Below are 21,539 nucleotides of genomic sequence, written 5' to 3'. Positions count from 1 at the left end.
GTGCTGCAGCAGATTATTTAACAATGTTTCTATTTATTTCTTGAGAACCATCTGACGTGTTTAGTTATTAGTTGGTTACAAATAGCCAAATACACTTTCTCAGATACACAACAAAGTATTTGCTAACACCTTCTTGATCCATGAACCTTTACTGCATATTTTGTTTCAACAAAAAAAGCATTTGCTTTATCTATTTCATAAATAAAAGTCCTGCCAAAACACTTTCTGGGGGATATCGATATTGTTTCTTAACTTTTGTGATTTACTTTGGAAAAGGAGAGGTATTTCCAATAAAATTTTCATAAATATATTTACATTATTAGTTAATTTTTTTCTATTTGTTCCTTATTTGGTATCTGTCTATTTAGAAGATTTAACTGATGATGGCGATTTATAATTTTCAAACGCCGCCACGTTCGTGTGTCTAATGTCACGTGGTAATCTGTATTCTCATGTTTGCCTCACCTAACACGTATTCGTAACCAAGACTTGATCAAGGGAACGTAGCTTGTTATCAGTCCAATACAAGTGTTAGTGCGTATGTTTTCATATGTGCCCCAAGAAAATTTGCGAATACAAATTTACCACTATTCCAGTTGCATTATTTAATTTGTCTTATTAAAATATTGTTAATGTAATCATTGTTCAGCTTCAGTTAATTTCATTTGTATCCATTATTTTATGTTATTATATTTTATTTGACAATCTTCAGTAATTAAGGGTACTCCTGCTTATCTCTAATTTGTAAAACGATTTACTGCAATGGCAATAGGTTCCTTAGCTGGCAGAATTGCCTTAGTAACAGGTGGGAAAACTGAAACTGTAGTTTTTCTATTATTATCTCCCGTGATGGTTATTTACGTTCATTAAATTTTAAAGGAGCTGGGAGTGGCATTGGTCGTGCAACTTGTGCAGCTTTGTCTAGAGAAGGTGCTTCGATAATAGCCGCAGATAAAGTAGGAAAAAATGCGAAGTTAACCATACAGTCATTGAAAGGTACTGATAGCTTTAGTTCAAATGCTTATAGGCTAAGCGTTCTCTTCGTAATTATAATACTTAAGCGGGGTGAATGTTTTCATTGATTTTCTTGTATAGAAAGTCGCATTAGGAGATCAAGTTGATTCTATCCATCTCTTTGGGAATAGAACTTGGAATTCAATGCAGTAATAATCTTGCATAATTAATGTGGCTCTGTATTATTTTTCTATCTAAGAATGAAGTATGGACCTATAGGTTTATGATGCCATTTCCTTGTGCAATGAAGTATTAATTATGTCTAACCGTTTATTGTTCTGATGAGTTGATTTAAATAAACTATCCCATTAACTAAATTGGAATGGGTATATGCGTAACAGACTGAAGAGTAATTCAATGTTAATATATGGAGTGATGTAGTCCATATTAACAAATGTACATTCTTTTTTCTGAACATTACAGATTTTGTTTGTACTATGGACTATAGTTTTGTTAAAACTTTTTTTAACATGAGTGTTTGGCACTGGTCTTGTTTACTGCAAGAAAGGCTTGGATTCCAGTACCCACACATTCAACAGATGTTTATTTACTCATGAGTATACATGTGCTATCATGTGCACACATCGAAGCACAATAGAGAAAGAATGTTACTGTTTCCAGTTGAAGTACATATTTTGACCGTAAGATAGCCATAACCAGTGTGGTGATGGAGAAGCATATATTTATAGATGCATATTGGAGACATTGTTTACAGTTGTATGCAGGATAAACAATTTCAGCAAATCATCTATCCATTGTGTATGAATTATGCGTGCATACAATGGGCCTTGACTTGTATTCATTTTGTGTGTGCTATGCTATATTATGCCATTGATTCCTTTTGTGATTGGAGCTTGGGCTTCATTAATAAAGTACTCACATGATAACCTTAATGAGTCCATATGTAGAGAGTGGCTCTGCAAACTCATCTAAAAACAATTTACCGAAATTATTGCACTTAGACTAGGTTTTTCAGGTACATGAATATATGTTAAGTACATAGAACATCCATACATAGCTGGTGAATTGGCTGGTGTAAGAGGAGGCTGATCAAGTTAGTTAGGGGTGTCGTGAAGTCCTTGCTATATTCCCACATTTTGGGTTAGTATGTTTGGTGATATACCTTATTACCATTGATTTTATCCTTGAGCAAAAAAGAGCACCATGCAATTCAAAATTAAATTGCAGGCCGGTTGGTCAAGTCCAAAATATAAGTAAAGATACTTGCTGTCCAACGAAAAGTCATAAACATTATAGAAAAATGCTTTGATATCATTTAGTGCTGTGAAACCTGTTCAAACTGCCACTTCCACTTAGCAGCCATCTTCTTAACTTTTCCCTTGTTATGGCAACCACATGTATTTCCCATATTATCAATATATTGTAATGTAATATGTCCCTTCCAGTCAGCAGGCTTTATGACAGCATGTGGCCTTATGAAAAATCTGTACACATAATCCTTCCCAAAAATGATTATGTAATAATGAATAGATCCTTAAGCATACCATCCTTTCATTGTGGAGGGAAGAAAGTTTTGTTTATGGCATGTTGGTATTGGCCTAATCATGTTGAAACAGGTTTCTATTAGATCACTGAAGTTAACTGATACTGGGTGCAGGAAGAGATTGAATGGGTGACCATTTTACTTTAATCATGATAATCTTGTCCCCTGGGTGTCTCCATGTGACAGGCAGATAAAATGTGAGATGGCACGGGCCGCTAGTGAAGGCCACCTGTACAAGTAATCTGTCTACCTTTGTGTCCACAGCTTCAAAAAAACATTTATATAAACAATAACTCAGTGAGGAGTTTTTTAATAAAAGGAATATTTGTGAATGGCTTACCTATTTTAAGTACGTTAGTCTAACATCAGTGATTTAAAGTCACTCCTTTTGTAGATTCATCATCAAAAACAACCTCCTGTGGCAGCAAATATTTGTTTGATGGCTGCTTAAGGCAGGTTTCACTCTATGTGTTTATATATTGAATATTTTTTCCAGCAGAGGCATTAGTTAACTTTGTTGCCCTCCATCACAAAGGTCTTTCACTAGCTTTTACCTGATGTAAGACTTTGTATAAATTCGTACAACCATGTATGATCATGAGTATATCAGTGTTCATTCCCCTTACTCCTATCCAGGCTGTGCTGCCTCAGCCTTTCAGCACCTTATATATTACCAATGCTTAATTTTATTTTGAAAATTTCTATTTTCTTATGCTGAAGTTGCAAATATAATGAAATTTTCAAATTTCAGCAAAGAACTCTTAAATTTCTTTTCTTACCTGGCTCTGGAAATTCATCATAAATAATAACTACACTGCTAGTTATCTGCATTTCTTAATTTAAAAGATGTGGCAGGCATTTTTTGAAGAATTTTGATGCACTATTCTACTGGCACTGTTAATTTTGAATGAGTAGCAAGCTGAGCAGTTAGATAAAGCTCTGTTTGACTCTAATTTTTGAAAATGTAAGCCAAATATAATGATAATAAGCTTGGTATAAGAATACCTTAATAGTTTCCTCCTATTATAATCTGAATGTCTGTAGAATTTACTGCCACAGGAAGTGTCAGAACCATGAGGTAATTTCTGATTTGAAAATAGCAAAATTGTTATAATTTATGAATGATCTCTGGTAAGTACCTACATGATAAGTTAATTATTAATAATATAAGTATTGAAATTAGTTCATTTAACCTCCTTAACATTGTACGTTGTTTCATCGGGCATGGTAGCCTAGGGGGTGAAGCATTTGGCTCCTGACTTGGAGCCTGGTTTGATTCTGGGTGAGGCATCTGGGCATCATCAACTTCACCCAAGCTATTTGATTTTTCAGTCAAAGATCTTTCTGGGAAATTACAAGTGGCATAGTTCAAACAGTGCATGGGCTCATCTAATATTTTCACTTGCCATAAGGCTCACTACCCTCCCATGGACTACAATCTTGACATGGTGGAAGGACTTGGGTGTTCCGATGACCCCTAGAGCTTAGCTGGCGGGAGCAATGATACTTGCTCCTGGAGGGTCACCCATGCCAGATACGTTGAAGGTTAGGAGCCAAATGAAAGGTAGTCCACACAGCGTCTGTTCCTCAGTGAGACAGCTGCAAAGGTGTCTGACCCTAGTGGGGCGGCCATTGAGTGATGGTGTCACATTAATGACACTATTAAGAAAGCCAATGGGAAACCACCTCAATTATTATTATTCCCAAGATTTTTTGATGGACAGTATAGAGAATATCAGTCCTGGAAACTACAGGACAGCCCAATAGGCTGTGTGTCATGCCCAGCAACAGGAGAGGCTAGGCTGTCATGATCGTCATCTCACCAAACCTTTGCAAAGAGTAACTGACGGCAGCAGTACAGAAAATGCAGAAGAAGAAGACTGAATTAGTTAGAATAGGAACTTGGAATGTTAGGACAATGTTATGGACAGGAAAATTATAGAATATAAAGTCAAAGATGTAGAGAGGAAATGTAGATATTTTAGATCTATGCGAGGTGAGATGGAAGGATAGTGGGGATTACTGCAATGATAGTATAGAGTAATATATGGCGGAGGGGACAAGATCCAACAATGGGTTGCCATAACATCGAATAAAAAGATAGGAAGAAGTGTAGTCAACATAAAGCTAGCAACAGATGGAATATTACTACTAGAGGTAAAAGTAGAACCAACAAACTTGGTCATTGTTGAGGTATACATGCTTCCAAGCAATGAGGAAGAAGTCGATAAAATATTCGATCAGTTAAAGAACATAATCGCATGTGCTCCTGCAGGGAAATATTTGATAGTGATGGGGGATTGGGATGCGACGGTAGGCAAAGGAAGAGATTGTAATGAGGTGGGGGGCTATTGTTTAGGTATGAGGAATGAAGACGTGTAGAAAGCAATTGAATTCTGCAGGAGAAGGGTTAATCATCACCAAAACTTAGTTTAGACACCACAAAAAGCATAGGTATACATAGAAAATGCTGGGTGACTCGGAAAGGTATCAGTTAGATTATATAATGGTTAGGCACAGGTCTAGGAACAGTGTGATCAATTCACACAGCTTCGCAGGAGTGGATGCAGACTCTGATCACAATTAAGTTGTTATGAAGTGTAGTTTCCATTTCAAAAAGATAAGGCAGGGGCGGCGGGTTAGGAAATGGAAAGTAAAAGCATTAACTGGATTGACTGGGAAGGAATATCAGCAGGCTGTGGAGAAAATCGTGAATGAGGGAAAGCAGCTGAGTACTACCGAGAAAAAATGGAAATATGTCGAAAAAGGGATATCAGAAGCCACAGAACAAACTATAGGATTGGTTAATGGGAAAAGGACAAGTAAACCATGGATCACAGATGAGGTGATCAGAAAGATAGAGGAGAGAAGGAAATGGAGGAATGTAAACAGAGTTAGGCAGAAGGAAGTACATAGAGTTGAATAATAAATTGAGAAGGGTAACAATATAAAGCAAAAGTAGCATGGTGGAAGATGCAGTGCGAGGAAATGGGAAGCTTACAGAGGAAGGATTAAATTGGTGCTCTATACAAGAAGGTTAAAAAGTTATCAAAAAGTAAAAAGGGAAGATCTATGCTAGCAGTTGGAGAAAATTTCGGTAAGATAATAGTTGAAACAGAAAAGATTCAAGAGAGATAGAAGGAATATATAAAAGAACTGTATGGTAAAGAACTTAGGCCAACAAGGCAAGACATAGAAAAGGAACATGACATAGTGGAAGATAGCTTAGGTCCAGGCATACTCGATGATGAGATAGAAAGGGCTTTAATGGGAGATGAAATTAAATAAAGACATTGGGGTAGACAACATTCCTGCAGAATTACTAAAAGGTTTAGGAAGAAATAGAAGGAAGAGACTATTTGGATTCATTCGTAGCATCAATGAGGAAGGAATCTGGCCAGAAGACTTAGTGGGATCTGTGTTAGTTCCTATTCCAAAAGAGGTAAAAGCTACATTATATGAGGACCACAGAACAATAAGTTTGATTTACCACGCAGCTGAAGTTGTTCTCAGGATCCCCAACAAAAGGATTGAGAGTAGGGCAAATGATTACTTAGGGAATGATCAGTTTGGGTTTAGGAAGGGGAGCGCAATTCAAATGCAGTAATAAGATCACTGATTGAGAGGAATATAGAATACAATCAAGATGTATTTTCCTATTTCATAGATTTCGAAAAGGTGTTTGATAGAGTGAATTGGGAAAAACTAATGAGCATATTGTAAAAAATAGGAATAGATTAGAGGGTCAGAAAGCTAATCCGCAACCTGTACATGTCTCAGACTGCTCAGGTGTGAGTGGGGAACGGAGAGTCAGGATGGGCCCTGTTAGGAAGAGGTGTAAGGTGGGGTTGCCCATTATTACAGGTGCCGTTCAATGTATACGTGGGAAAAATGAATAAAGAGGCATGGCAAGGACTGGAGATAGGTATGAAAGTTGGCGGGGAATTGGTAAAATCAATTAGGTTTTTTGGTGACTAAGCTCTAGTTTGTCAGTCAGCCAAGGGGCTGCAAGCATTGCTGAGTGACTTGGAAATTCAGTGTGACAGAGATGGGATGAGAATCAATATAAATAAAACAAAGGTAATGTGATTTCCCGGAAAGAGAAAAGGTAAGCTTAATATTAAAATAGGAGGGTGGAAACTAGAACAGGTAGAATAGTAAACATGTCTAGGAAGTGTTTTGGTCTAAAATGGTCAAAGTAATAGGAACATAAGGAGAAGAATTGCACGAAAAAAAGAGGCTTTCACAAGGAGGGGAGAATTGATGACAGGTACGTTGAGTATGGATGTGAAGAAAAGGCTTGTCGAAACTTTGATATGGAGTGCAGTTATGTACAGGGTGGATACATGGTCACTGAAGCAGGAGGATGTACATAGATTTGAGGCTTTTGAAATATGAATTTAGAGAAGGATTGAGAAGGTGAAATGGATTGAAAGGAAAAGAAATGAGGAATTGCTATGCATGGTGGGTGAAGACAGGGAATCGTTGGGAGATATGATAAGGAGACAGGAATAATTGATGAAAAGCTTATTCATCAGCAGTGGGATGTTGAAGATTGTAATAGAGGGGCGAATGTTAGACAAAAGAGGAAAGGGTGGGAATGGGATAGTGATGTTGAATGAGATGAAGGGGAGAAGGAAATACACAGAGATGAAGAGGGACTTGTTGTAGAGTAGGATGTTGGGTTGTGTTATGCTAGGAATGACAAAATATTTATTTGGTAGTTTTGTCCATCTGAAACTTACCTCACCCGGGAGACCACTTTCAAAAAAAAAAGGCTAACTAAAATATGAGCTGTACCATCAGCTGTCAAACCAAACTGGTTATTTTCACTATGACTTATCACAGTTTCACTTTTGTTTTCCTAAAGCAGTTGTGACCTTGCATTTTCCAAATATTATTTTTAATTATAAAAACTTCCATCAGTGTAAAGTTTTATCTCAAAATTTTAAAACTTGTCAAAATATGTTAGACTAATTCTTTCTTCAAATATTATCATACTCTCCTCATATAATCAGATGCTACCAAAACATTAGGTGCCCATACATATTTGAAATCTAGCAGCATCACACATTTAACCATTTACTTGGGGAATCAAAGCAAGATTTTTTTTCTTTGTAACAAAGTTTTGCTGATTTGAATGTGTGACCTAGAGCTACTCTTGTATTTTAAATTTTCCCCCCTACAGTGCAGCTAATTTGGCCCAAGTTATGATTAAGCCTTGTAATCATGTGAAACTCATAAATATCATTGTTACATAAAAATTATCTCTTAAAATCACAATTCGAGACTAAATGGTAAATTTTCTTATTTTAGGTGATGTAGCACAAAATATTAGTGTGGAGGTTGATGTGAAGGACTCATCAAGCATACAAAGAATGTTTGGAGAGCTAAAGAAGTGTTTTCCAAAACCTCCTTCAATCATAGTGAACTCTGCTGGCATCACAAGGGATGCATTTCTCTTGAAAATGGAAGAGTCACACTTTGATGATGTTATCAATGTCAATCTGAAGGTTGGTTAATTCATTCTCTTAAATATTTGTAAAGGAAAGAATATAGATACAAATGTTCTTAGCTCTCGGATGAGTTCCCCTGTAATAATTCCCCAGCTGATAAAAATTGCAAAGCAATTCATCCCAACTTTTTTGTCATTTCAGCATTGGCACACAGTTTTATTTCAGCTGAATGTAGGTAATTTAATGCAGTCAATTACAGCTAGTCACAAAAACCTCCAGCTCTATTGATATTCTTATTTTTGCAATGTAGCTGCCATGTTCGTAACAGCAATAATAAGATGCAAAATAGTAAACTTAAAATAGCTATTTATTTAAAATATTTTCATAGCAATAAAACTTACTGAAGAGGCTCTCTTTTCATGTGGTTCTGTTTTTTTAATTTATTTTTATAAATATTCTGTGTGTCCATCATATAATTTTGCATGCATGGTGTGAGTTTTAATGATTCAAATAAAATGTGTATAAATATGTATATAGGTACTCAGATAGGTATTGGTAGAACTGTAGGTGTTTTGAATACTTTCTGACAATTATATTGTGGTTGTACCCATGTGTTGATGAGTGTAGATTCTTTGGTACCATATTTTTTTAGAAAGAATGAACACCTCTTGAATGATAGTGTCAATAGGACAATTTTTATTAGTGCCCAGTCCTGTTTTATATGAAATGCGGCAAAATATCTCCAATGTCTAAATATCTGACATTTTCCATTATGTACTTAAGGGTAAGTGCATTTATAAATGCCAATTTTAAAATAATTTATCAGATATTTCAAGGAGTATGTACTCCTATTAGTTTGCAGGAAGGAGCACTACTCTAGTTATTACAAAATTTAGGGTGTTAAATGAAGTGCCATCCAGAGGATTGAAGTAATAATACTTGATTTATGATTATTGATATGTAATACTACATGCAAGGTAATTTAATGAGGATAACCTCATTACATTAGTGTGTTTCATGGTGTCTGGTTCAGCATATTTTTGTAGCTTGTAGAAAACCAAATAGAAAATACAATGGATGATACAGTCAATTTGCTACTTTTGATTCAACCAGGAATCCAATGCAATACTCCCAGGAATAATTTTGACTACTGTTATGGACAATTTCTGTACAAGTAATCCAAAACTTGAAGTTAGGTTGCTCTCCAAAGTGAATTAAATATATGTTAATCTCTACGTAGTTGAACAAATGCATTCTTTTAGGTGACACATCCCTGGGGGTTTGTTATTCTGCTTTGAGCAGTTATCGGGAACTGCAGCATCCATTTTTGAGTCTCCATGGTGGGATTAGGGACATGGTAGTCCAGGGGTAGAGGGTTAGACTACTGACCTGACGGCCCAGATTCGATTCTCAGGCAGGCCTCTCTGGGCACCCTCAGCCCCACCCCAGCTGTGTGATTTTTTGGATACCAGGTCTTCCTGGGAAACCATAACTGATACAGGGCAAGGAACTGGCTCCCCTACCTTGACGTGTGAATTTCACATGCCTGTGGGCTTAGTACGAGCCGTATTGTGCGAACTTCACCATTGCCTATCCTTCATTCCCAAGATTATTCTTCTTTGCTTCATCATCATTCTTTATAGATTCTGAGAGGTATCTCTCTCAACACCATATGACCTACATTTATACTTCTCCAGCTTTTATTACCGGGTCATTACCACACTACGTTAATGTTCGTAAACAGTTATCCTTACTTGTCATCCTTGCAGTTAATTCCTTCTTTCTTTTGAAAGCTTTTTTGCCTAACACAATGCTTCTTTTTATTTCCCTGCTACTGTGGTCATCTTAGTCCGAAGCACTTCCAAGATACAGAAACTGCTACACGTGTTGTAGTTTTTGCCCACCTACTTTAACGTTTACCTTTGCTTTCTTATTTCTTGAGAACCTTAAAGCCTCAGTTTTGTTTGCAAAGGTTCTCTTCACATATCCATTGCACTGGTTTTGTAATGTGCGAAGCTATGACTGTTATCCCTTGGTTAACTTGTTAGCTTGTTTATCTGCAAGCATAACTGATTTTCTGAATATTCCACCGGCTATTTCCAATTCTTCCATGCCATTTTGACTATTTCCTATTCATTTAAGTTAAAAAGCATGGGTGGTAATGGACATCCCTGCCTCCTTCCTCTTCCTAACTCTCCATCCTGACTTTCCATTTGCCACATGCACCTGAGCAAATTGATGCATGCGCAGGTTACAGATAATTAACCTATCCCTCCAATCTACTCTTACCTTATGTAATACTTTCAGTAATTCTACCAATTGACTCTATCAAACTCCTTCTAAAAATCTACAAAACATACATCCTGATTATATTAAATGTTCTTTTCTATTAGTGATCTCAACATGGCATAAAATGTAACTCTCCCTTCCTGAACATAAACTGTTTATCTCCAAAGTAATCTATAGTCCTTCTCTTTACTCTTTTATTGATGATCCTAAGTACTTCATTTGTTGTATGTGAAGCCAAACTTAATGTTCTATAGTCCTTACGTTTGGGAACTAACATTGATCTAATGAAATCCTCCAGCCTAACTCCTCCATAAATGCTGGGAATAGATTCATAAATACCCTTCCTCTCATAATACCCTTAACTCTTAAGTACTATATGATTGTTATATACCCCCACTACCTTGTATAATTTCATATCCCTTAATGCTCTTACTATCTCACCATCTAGTGTGTTTGGACCTAAGCTATCCTCATCTAAAACATATTCTCTTCCAATATCTAAGCTTGCAGGCCTGATTTCCTTACCATATACAAGGGGGTATCATAAACTTCTAATTATTACTGAAAATAATTCTGAGAGAAACTTAATTTTTATTTGTTATTCTTGAGACTTCTCTACATAGTCACCATCCAGAGTTATACATCTCTCCCAGCCCTTTACCTTTCAAAGGCCATCATTAAAGAGCAGCAGATTGCATCGAAAAACATTGTTCTACCTCTAGAATGATGCCATTTGTGTCGTCAAATCTCTGAACCTACTATGGCTTTTGAGTTCTGAGAATAAAAAAAAGCCACTTGGGGCAAGATTGGGAGAATAGGGTAGATGTGGACAAAATATAAAGATAAGAACAAAATATCAAAGCTACATTGCTTTGATTGACAGTTTTACCGCAGTTGCAATTGCAGGTTTTGCTGTGTTTGCTTCTGAAAGGAGTCAGTAATCGTGGAACCCAGTATGCTGACACCTCTAATATGTGCAGTTCATCACGAATATTTTTTTACATGCTATGATCAGTCTCATTTATGATCATTTGGCGGTTGCTCTTTGGTCTAATAGGATAAAGGCCTCCACTTTCTTCCCTGTAGAAACATCATCCATGAGTGATGTCCCTCCACTTCTTGAATTGTCTGTGAGGGACATGTGGGCAGTTTTAAAATTTCTTTTCTACCTCAATTGTGTCTTGTGATGGGCTATAATTTCCATCAGCTGCCATTATGCCATCATGGATTTGCTGGGCAATGTAACTTTTCAAATGAAGGAACTGCATCTCCTTGCGAGTCTCTTATGTTCTCCATCCTGCGAGTTACTTCAATCTACACTATCTAAAACTTAACAAATCAACATTGAGACTGTAATTTACAGTAAAATGTGCATAAAGCTCAGTTAATCTGCAAAAATTTTAGCCTAATATATTGGTTATTTCTTAGTAACAATTGGTTACTTAAAAATGATATCCCTCATAGAAAGAAATGAGTAGAATTCAAGAATATGCTGAGGAAAATGGGAGTATATTGTAGGGATACGAGACCTATCTGCAACCTGTACATGTCCCAGACTGCTGAGGTGCAAATGGTGGATGTAGAGCTCAGATCAGCTGTTATTGTCCTCAGAAACCCCGTGGACAATGAATGAGTCAGTTTTTAAAACATCAGCAGCAATGGAGACACTAACTCATTGGAAGACCTGAGATGATTTTGATCAAGTTTTAGTTTGTCAGTCAGCCAAGGGGTTGCAAACTCTGCTGAAATTGTTGAATAGTCATTGCGATAAGTATGGGATGAGAATATATGTAAATAAAGCAATGGTCTTGCAGTTTTCTAGAAAGAAAAAACTAATTTGAATTTTAAAATAGGAGGGAAAAACCAGAGCAGTTTACCGATCTTGTGTTTTGGACCAAAATGGTTAAAGTATTAGGGATAAAAGGCAGAGAATGGCATTAGGCAAGGAAGTTTTCAAAAGGAGGAAGAAATTCTTGACAGGGACTTCTGTATAGTAATGTTAAGAACAGGTTCATCAAAACTTCATCAAAATTAAAGCTCTTCTAACTTCCAAGGAAAAAGAATCCAGAGATGGTCCATAAGTTATTCCTGAGGATAGTTTCCTGGAAAAGGGTAGAAAGTATCCTCATCATTAGATAATTTATTACTTTATCACTAAAATGATCCCAATCCCTTGAGCTTTAACGAGAACCTGCTATGACTTTAATCATGTCACTTGCCGCTAAAACTTTTCTTTTCTGAGAAAGCTTTTTGACACCTTGTCATCATGACTGTATGCACTACTAAATACAAGCAGCAGAGTGAGACTAAAGAATTTCAGATAAAATAAGGGAGAAACTTTTGTGATTCGAAAATGTTCATGCAATCACCGCATAAATGGCAAAACAGATAGAAATAGTTTGACTCAGTTTTTGTGTTTGGCACAAAAAGGAAACAGCTTGTAAGAAGCTTAAATGCTTATATATCGTTAATGCTATGCATGGAAATATAGCATAATGCTTAAAGATGGTTGAAGCAGTTAAGTTAATACATCAGTGGAATAAAATTTTCGCACACAAGATATTGGTGTAGTTTATCTTTAAACTGTGAGATTTCTCTTGGTAGGCAATCAAATAATTTCATACCTACATAGATTGGGTTCTTTCATTGAATTCACCATCAAACAAACTTCTGTGCTACCAAAGAGAATTGTGAAAATATTTTTAGATGCGGTAGATTTCTGAAATATTTAAATTGAGTCCATGTTTTTGTGGGTTATTACCCAGAATTTTATTGGTCTATTGTTGGTGCCTAAAAAGCTTAATGAAATGGTGTTAATGATCCCAAATCATAATTCCATCTTTTAGCTGACTGCATGTATATATATATATGCATAGAAGTGTAGATGATAATAATGTTAATATTAATTGGTTGTTAAGTATATAAATACAATGGACCTCATCAAGACAATAAACACAATACATACCACACAGCTGTAAAAAAAGGTACATCAGAACGTTAGATAAGAAAAATTATAAGAGAAATATTCATCTACTGAATATATAGCTTTAGATGATAGCCATGCGTTAAAGCGGACAGAGTAGATAGAAAAGTACAGCAGTGAGTCACTGATCTGAATTAGGAAAAGCTTGCCATTCTTGCAGTTACCAGTAGATGATTAAATAATTTAATTCCCATATTTGAACAGGATTGTTGGGAATTTTCGTGTATTGTGATCAAGAGTTTCACGCTTTGTGGAGAATGAATGCTTGGAGGTTCATTTTTACACGCAAGAGAATTTTGAAAATATACATGCTATAAACTGTCAAACTCTTACAACTGATGAAAAGTGGTCTGCAGGTTACGAAAGGTGATTCGTGGGTCATTATCCTGATAGCTTTTTTCTGCAGAATGAAAACTGATTGCTCATCTGTGGATTGCACCCAGGTTTCCAGATCGTAACCTAGGTGACTGGAACAAAGCTAAATATGTATACAGATTTCAAATGCTCAGATGGAATAAACATGCTTAGCTTTCTAAGTATTTCTGGTTCTTGTGCATTGTTTTTCAATGGTCTCCAATGCCAAAGTACTTAGCAATCTATGGGATGCTCTTTTAGAAGAAATACATGCAGTGTGATATACATTATCAAAAGTATGATAAATGAAACTATGTAAGTGTAGTTGGCTTTTGCAAAATTTTTTATGAAGCTGACTCCTATGATTCCCAGAAATAATATGTAGCTTTGCAATATTTACTTTTTTGGAGCATCTTCATTAAAAGAGATTCTACTGTATTTTTTAAGGTTGACACAGTATGGTAATTTGAAAATGTTTCATGGGATCTTTGTTGCTCTGTGGTTAATGTTAAGGCTCTTAAATAAGTTTATGAGTGAAAACAACCTAACTTAGTAAACATATTTTCTAGAACTGATATTTTTCTGCTCAATTCCAGTTCCAGTCTTAGAAACTGGGAGAACGAGAAATCATAGAACAGAGTGAGCCATCGTTAAGTATAAAATATGAAACTATGCAGGAATAATCATATCACTTTCATGAAATTACATATCAATTACAATATATTGTCGTGAAAAATTCATTTTCAAGCAACGATTGAATTTAAGCTTTACCAGAAAAAAGGCTTCTGTCACTGAATGCAAAATTATAGTTCTCAGAAATTAGTATAGTTGTAGAAATGGGACTAAAGATAGGAAGTGTAGATACCTGAATGACTTTCTTCACTGAGTACCCGAGTTGAAATCCCAGCTGTGGCAGATGTTTCATAAATGTTATAATTATAATTTGGTATCATGTGCATACAAATTCAAGGGCTGTACTTCACCATTTTTTCAAGCAATGAACATGGACTAATTCTGTGAGTCTTTAAGAACAGGAAATGACTACACATTGCACATGCCTCTATTTTTAAGTCTAATAGTCAGCTAGATTATGTGCCAGGGTAATATTACGTACGTCATTTGCTTATGGCTATCATTCTTACTTTACATCCACTTCAGGGAACATTTCTGATCATTCAAGCTGCTGCCCAAGCACTCATTGATGCCAATACCAGTCATGGGGCCTCTATTGTGAATATTGCTAGTATTGTTGGTGTACATGGAAATATTGGCCAAGCAAATTATTCGGCTAGTAAAGCTGGGGTAGAGGCATTAACGAAAACAGCAGCAAAAGAACTAAGCAAGTATGTGTGTACATGTATAATTGATGTGATTGATGATGCTAATGTTCCCACTGTTAGGACTGTCCCCCTCCCTTCACCCATATTTCCACATGCTAGCCCAACAATACTTATTTCTTCCTTGTCACTGCATCCAAAATCAATATGCTGATCTAATTAATACATACTACGCATTGATACACTCCCTCATCTAGATCTTAACTCTCTCCTAACCCCACCCTTTGCCCTGAGTTCTGCAGATTCACACATCAGCTCTGTGTTCCCTACAATTCGGCTTCATGTAATCTTTAATAAAACTGTCCTCCATCTTGCATATCTTACTTCTGCCAAGGCCTTTCATTACCAGTATGCTTAGTCACCCTTCCCCCACCTCCTCCTCTGCAACATTTCTTAAAACCTGGCCTGGAATCCCTCTCCAGCCTTCCTCCCAACCCCCATCATCCAGTCAGATTTTTCCGCAATGCATCCCCCAAACATTGATCCCTCATTTGTTCCTTCGAAGCAGCAAGAAAATTCACAAGATCTAGCTGACAGTGAGGATTTTTATCCACATTTCTGAACATTCCCTAAATCTCCCTCCTGAATAAGGGTCTCTCATTTTTTCTTGACCCAAGAGTCAACCATGTTACCACCCTCACAGATATTTTGAAAAGTTTTTTTTTTTAATTCCCCTACCCCCACCTCAACTACTACCCAAATCAATTAACATTTTACTCCTTAAATTCAGATATTCCATCTTCTCATAAGACTAAACCTTTTCCCCCAAGTCACATACATGGTTGACATCTTTATTAATCTTCTCCTCTCAAAGGTCTCAAGTCCTTTCCTTAACTCCTTACATCCCTAATCTAACCTATCTCCAATTGAAAGCATAGCCTTAAGAAACTCGGTCAATCCTAATCTGGTCATCACATCGGCCATTAATTACCTTAAATTTCAATCAGAACTGGTTTAATAACTTGATCATTTGTACTGCGTTGTGTGGATGGTTATAAGGATTTTTAAACATATCATATTCCGTTCTGACAGCTTATGGCACCATTTATAATGCAGAATTTTAGAAAATGTGCAGATTATATTTAAAATATCATTGATATACTTTTGCTAAATTTTGAATTGCCTGTATTCATTTTATTGATCTATTTTTCTCTTATGAGGTTTGGCATACGTTGTAATGCCGTTGTCCCAGGTTTTATTGAGAGTCCAATGACAGATGCTGTTCCTGTTAAGGTGAAGGAAATGGTTCAAGCTCAGATAATGGTTGGAAGATTTGGTAAACCTGAAGGTTGTTATTTTTTTGATTTTTTCTTGTTTTTGTACTATTTAGTGGCACAATCTTGAAACGTGTCTTAAGCTCTATGTGTTCTCTTAGTTTTATTATAGAAGAATTTATATTTACAGCAGTTTGTATAAGTTTTTACTGTTCACTCTTAGCCTAAGACTATTAACCAATTATGATGATTTATTTTGCAGAAATAGCTGAAGTTATAACATTTCTTGCTTCAAGCCGAAGCTCATATATTAATGGTACCTGCATTGAAGTAACAGGTGGCTGTCGGCTTTGAATATAACTTGTAACTGAAATAGAATATTAAAATTTTCCTTTCTATCCTACACATGCCTAACCATTCACTTAGCATATATAGTTTGTGGCCAGCTTAATTAGAGAACATGTATTCATTTGTTAATTATCTTCCCAAATTCTTTTGTTAAATGGTTCAAAATAATGTATAAATCAAATTTGCCATCTTGGGATGTATGAAGCAGAATTTTGTCTTATGAATCAGCCATTTTTCTTACTAATTATGGTCTCAATGTGGTAACTGGGCTCGCTGGAAATGGTCTTCATTATGTTTATGGAGATTATGGGTTATCTTAATAATGCATGATACTATAGCCAAACTTCCATTTTGAAATTTTAAATTCTGTATTTGTTGATAAGTGTGAATATGGGGGATGACAAGTAATTCTAATTGGTAAATATAGATTGTCCAGGAATAACTACCAGGCTAGAGCAAGTCACTCTTATATGTATTTTGAAATGAAAAAATATATTAATATAAAATTATTAAATATACCATTTGATTGAGTCCATACTTTTGATTAATTATCATTGAAAATGATATCAATGAAGCTTTGCACACCCCAACTGCCAGCTAATTGTAAAAAATAATTATGTATTTATAAATTTATATTTTATGAGGAATAAAGATTGGTGTTGATAAAAAAATATCTACCTTCACTTCTGAAATATACTCTGTGCATATATCTCTACCCCAAAAGTCAGTTGTCCAATGCTCTACCTGTGGACTACCACACCCACACACATACATATATCTCACACACATATTGACGTTATCTTCTGAATTTATACAGCTGCAATCTTCTGATCAGGTTTTTCCAATATTCTTAAGGTTTGTCGGGGAATTCGACATTCATAGACGATCTCTGTAAATATTGCATCTGAGGCCGAGGATATTTTGGATGTCATAATAAAATTCGTAGATGATTCTTCCTTGATCTTCAGTTTGCCATCTATGTAAACTGTCTATGGTAATTGTCATAGGCGATTCTTACCAGAGGACTGCAAATACGTCGGACCCAAGTGGGGTCACTATGTAAATGGCAGTGTAACATTAAAAAAACTACTGAGGAAGACAACTGGAAACCACCTCAATTATTTCTCCCGTGAAATTAATGCTAATATATAATAACATGTAGTGATTTACAATTAACACAGATTTCAGCCAATTTAGAATAGCAAGTGCCTTTTCAATATATCTCGAATAAATAAGAGATGGAATCTCCAAATTTAATTGAACTGGTCTCTAAATATACGTACAATCTAAGACCGACTTAATACCATAACCGTCGTAACTGATTGATTTTAGCGGTTGGGATTTACTGTTGTCAATTTTTTACTCTTTTTACCAACATGAAAGTTTCGATAGAAATATTCAAGGCAGCCACCCTCCAATGGGAATGCATTGTGATATAATAACTCCTATGAATTATTTTATACTGTTGATCGTACTTTATATAAATATTGTTTGGATATTGCGACGAGTTAATCTTATTAAGAGTAGTTTTTCCCTCGTACAAGTTCCTTTCACGATACTTCTGCGTTAACGCAATGTTGGTATTGCCTTAGAGACAATTATTGTGACCGCGAGCTCTTTCCACGATTAGGCCCTCGCTAAATTAATGTGTCAGAGGAATTTAATTACTATGCCTAAATTGAAAATTCTTTTTAAGCAGTTTTAAACAATTTTTTTAACTTTACGCAATAGTGGCAGCTACTTTCTCTAAGGATCTTTCTTTCCTACCAGAAATGTATTTGATATACCTCTACTGTCGTTGTATTTCTATTCTAATCAATAATGAGGAATACGAAGTTAAACTTTGTTCTTAAGCGTCAAAGAACGCATGATAGCCATTAATAGAGTTTGAATTGTTTTTATTGTCTAGTACAAAATGCATACCATTAATTGGCATGGAAGTGCATCTGGTTTTGGTTCCAATGTGTGTCGTCTGTGTGCTAACGTTACCGATGTTTTGTTACCAATTTATCCGGAAAGTGGCGAGCTTCATAAAATAGAATTCAAAATTAGGAAATGCTTGCCTATATTGGTAAATAAAGATTTGCGCAATCATTAATATTTCCCTAATGCAGCAAATTGAGTAAATTTGTTTATTTTCTTTGCTGTTTGTATTCATGAAGTATAAAGGCTTAATATTAATGCCATAAGGCTTTAGTTTTATTGGTTAAATTATTTGTCTGATTCAGATGACTACTTTTACAGGTAAGGAAAGATGATGACAAGCCACAGCAAGTCTGCTTAGACTGTGTTTCCAAACTTAATGTTTCATTTGGGTTACTAGAGCAAAGTTTGGCTGCGGAATATAAATTCGAATCAACTCTGGATCCGAGAATGTCCAGCGACAAGGAGACAACAGATAATATTGTCATACAAGTATGTCACTCAAGATTTCTAAACCTATTTTGTATTTAGCTGCTGTTGATGTAAACAATCAGTAGTTATTTTCTTTTACCTCGTATCAAATCAAATAATTATGACTATACTTACCATTTTCATTAAAAAGATGTAGAGAGTTATTGCAAATAAGGATCAAATTTCCGAAATGCCGAAAGGTTTTAATTCTTAAATAATGAATGCCCTACCAACTTGCATGAGTAGCATCATCGGCGTACTTTTTTTTTAACTACATTGCAAACTTCTAAATTGAGAAGAGGGATATTGATAGGAATTTATCGTGTCGGAGTAATTATTAATGACGTTTGTATTCAGACTCCACAATTCTTGTCTAATCATGCACTTCATTTTAAGGGCTTTGAATACTCAATATGAAGGAACACGCCATAAGTTAGGAGGCTTTCGGAAATGTAATTCATGTTTTGATCTGGTCCTTAATTTGTCCTTATAAGTATTAATGTTTTTTTATCAGTACCCTAACCATGATGAAATGTTATTTTACAATTTCTATCATAAATTGCAGTGTGCATCACCACCTCCGATGACTGACTCTACGGATGATACTGTTTCCAGAGGCATGCATATACAATCTCACCGAATGAATGAAGATCCTCTAGCACCTGATCCACTACAAAGGCATCTGTATCTTCCAGAAACATCACAGCCTCCTCCAATTTGGGATATAGATCCATTACCTCAGGCACAAGCACCTTGTCGAAATGCAGATGAAGAGAACCACAGACTCATGTCATCTTCCCCTCATAATATTGCTGCATCAGTTTCTCAAGAGCCAGGTACAATACCTCCAGGTAATTGTTATGACAGATACCTAACCTTAATTAATCATTCCTCTATTTATCTTGGAGGATTAACTTTTGAATTGCTGTTGTTACTATTTTTTGTGATCACTTCTCTCATTGCATCTGTGGTCAGATAAGAAAGTGGGTATTTAATTTGGAAATAGTCAAAATATCATGTCAAAGCTCTAGATTAAATAGAAAAATTCTGATGGAGAAGTGCATTAGAACACATTGTATATGCAGCAATTGCTGATGTGCTCTTTGCTTCTGAGTTGAGAGCAAAGGATGCTGGGAAACCAGTTTACAGTTGTCTATCACTGGCTGAAGCAATGAATTTGATGCTCTATTATCATTTCCTATTGAAAGAATTGTATACAATCAAATGAGAATTTAAATTACCATATTTCCTGGCCCATAAGGCAAGACTTTTTTTACTCCAAAATGTAGTCTAAAATCAGCCTGCATCTTACAGGCCAGGAGTGTATGGGTTCAACTTTGACATGTAAGCACTGGTCGATTTGTCAGAAAAATGCTTAAATATTTTTACCTGCATCAGGTATAGAAAATGGTTGCCTTGATTACATATTTCGATAAGATCACCGTTTTGAGTCAGGAGTGAGCAAGAGAATTTTAATAATTTGTTAAAAGTACTAAAAAATTTCCAAATAAATTGATAATGTATACACTGTAGGGCATTTTGTTTCATCTCATATGTAGTGTTGCCATGGAACTAAATACGTGTTGGGCATACAAGGATGTTGCCCCTCTGCTAATACATACATTTTATTTCTCCCGATAAACTCTTTCAGTGTACAGGCATTCAACCTTTAGTAGTATGTGAGTTTCATAAAGGCATAGAAAATGGTTACTTTTGATACAAATTTTGATAATATCAAAATAACAACAGAAACTAAGCATTTCATAAAAAGTTAAAATGATAATAACTTCATTGGATCGTAAGAGAGAAGACTATTGATCATGAATTATGCTCCAGAACATGGAAAAATGGTAGCAGAACGGCAGTTTGCCCCTGGGATGTTGATTTCTGGAATTCTACAATGAATAAAAGTTGACACATGTAGCTGTTTAATTTTAATGAGTTTTCTTTGTAATAAGTGTTTACATCAGAATACTTTCTTTAATTCTTATCTTTCTAGTCCAAATATTTTTTGAAACTTTAAACCTGGTAAGACAGGGTGAATATTATGGACCTGGAAATTTGGTACCTTACAAGTCCTAAAAGGACATAAAATTTGCACTTGGGTTCTCATTTTGTTGGGAAATTTTTAATCACGTATTACAGTGATGTGCACAATTCAATTACAATTTTTGCTTGGTATTTAGGGTGCCAGATCTCTGCACCCACAATATAACCACAGATTATTTTAGTGCTTAACTATTATGGGTAAATTCATAAAAGATTAGAAAAAGGAATAGACAGAAAAGTATTTTTAAGCACTTGAGCTGTGTACGCAGAATGTGCATGAATATTAAGAGTTATTATTTTACTTTGAATTCATATAGATGAACAATTTAGATTTTGATGAAACTTTTGAAAACTTTTTGCTTAAGAAATATATCTAATAATATGCATGTTTTATTGATGCCATGCTAAACAAAAATGAATGAAATACGTAGGCAAAATCACCAGTAAAAAAGAAAAATTCAAAATGGGGACATTCTTGCAAAGTCTTTTTATCTTTCATAAATGCATGTGCCTTTGAGAGGTGTTGAAGAGGAGTAACTCTTCTCTCAGTTAATTTCTTCTCCACGTGAAGAAGGCACATTCAGTGCCAAAATTAAC

At 35.5% G+C, this 21,539-nt stretch overlaps 2 protein-coding genes across 3 annotated transcripts in view; both read left to right on the top strand.

Moving 5' to 3' along the window:
* The first annotated feature begins 541 nt into the window (after positions 1-541).
* LOC139685859 ((3R)-3-hydroxyacyl-CoA dehydrogenase) lies at positions 542-17,145 on the top strand. The gene is made up of 6 exons (XM_071582973.1): positions 542-805; positions 880-996; positions 7,835-8,031; positions 14,759-14,943; positions 16,098-16,225; positions 16,414-17,145. Exons 1-6 carry the CDS (start codon positions 763-765, stop codon positions 16,503-16,505), a joined length of 762 nt encoding a protein of 253 aa, XP_071439074.1. The 5' UTR covers positions 542-762; the 3' UTR covers positions 16,506-17,145.
* A 1,011-nt stretch (positions 17,146-18,156) lies between these two features.
* Positions 18,157-21,539, top strand: part of LOC139685681 (uncharacterized) — a 28,364-nt gene continuing 24,981 nt past the window's right edge. The window contains exons 1-4 of one of the 2 annotated variants that reach the window (XM_071582659.1): positions 18,157-18,273; positions 18,409-18,570; positions 18,744-18,914; positions 19,459-19,744. In XM_071582659.1, the coding sequence (XP_071438760.1) occupies positions 18,415-18,570; positions 18,744-18,914; positions 19,459-19,744 (613 nt within the window). In that variant the 5' untranslated portion in view covers positions 18,157-18,273; positions 18,409-18,414. Of the gene's footprint in view, positions 18,571-18,743; positions 18,915-19,458; positions 19,745-21,539 lie in introns of both variants that reach the window. The other variant, XM_071582658.1, reaches the window with a different exon arrangement.

Source organism: Hetaerina americana, unplaced genomic scaffold (genome assembly GCF_022747635.1).
Source record: "Hetaerina americana unplaced genomic scaffold, ioHetAmer1.1.p SCAF_12, whole genome shotgun sequence".
NCBI classification, from domain to species: domain Eukaryota; kingdom Metazoa; phylum Arthropoda; class Insecta; order Odonata; family Calopterygidae; genus Hetaerina; species Hetaerina americana.
The sequence above is the reverse complement of the archived record's forward strand: the minus strand, read 5'-3'. Positions and strand labels throughout refer to the sequence as shown.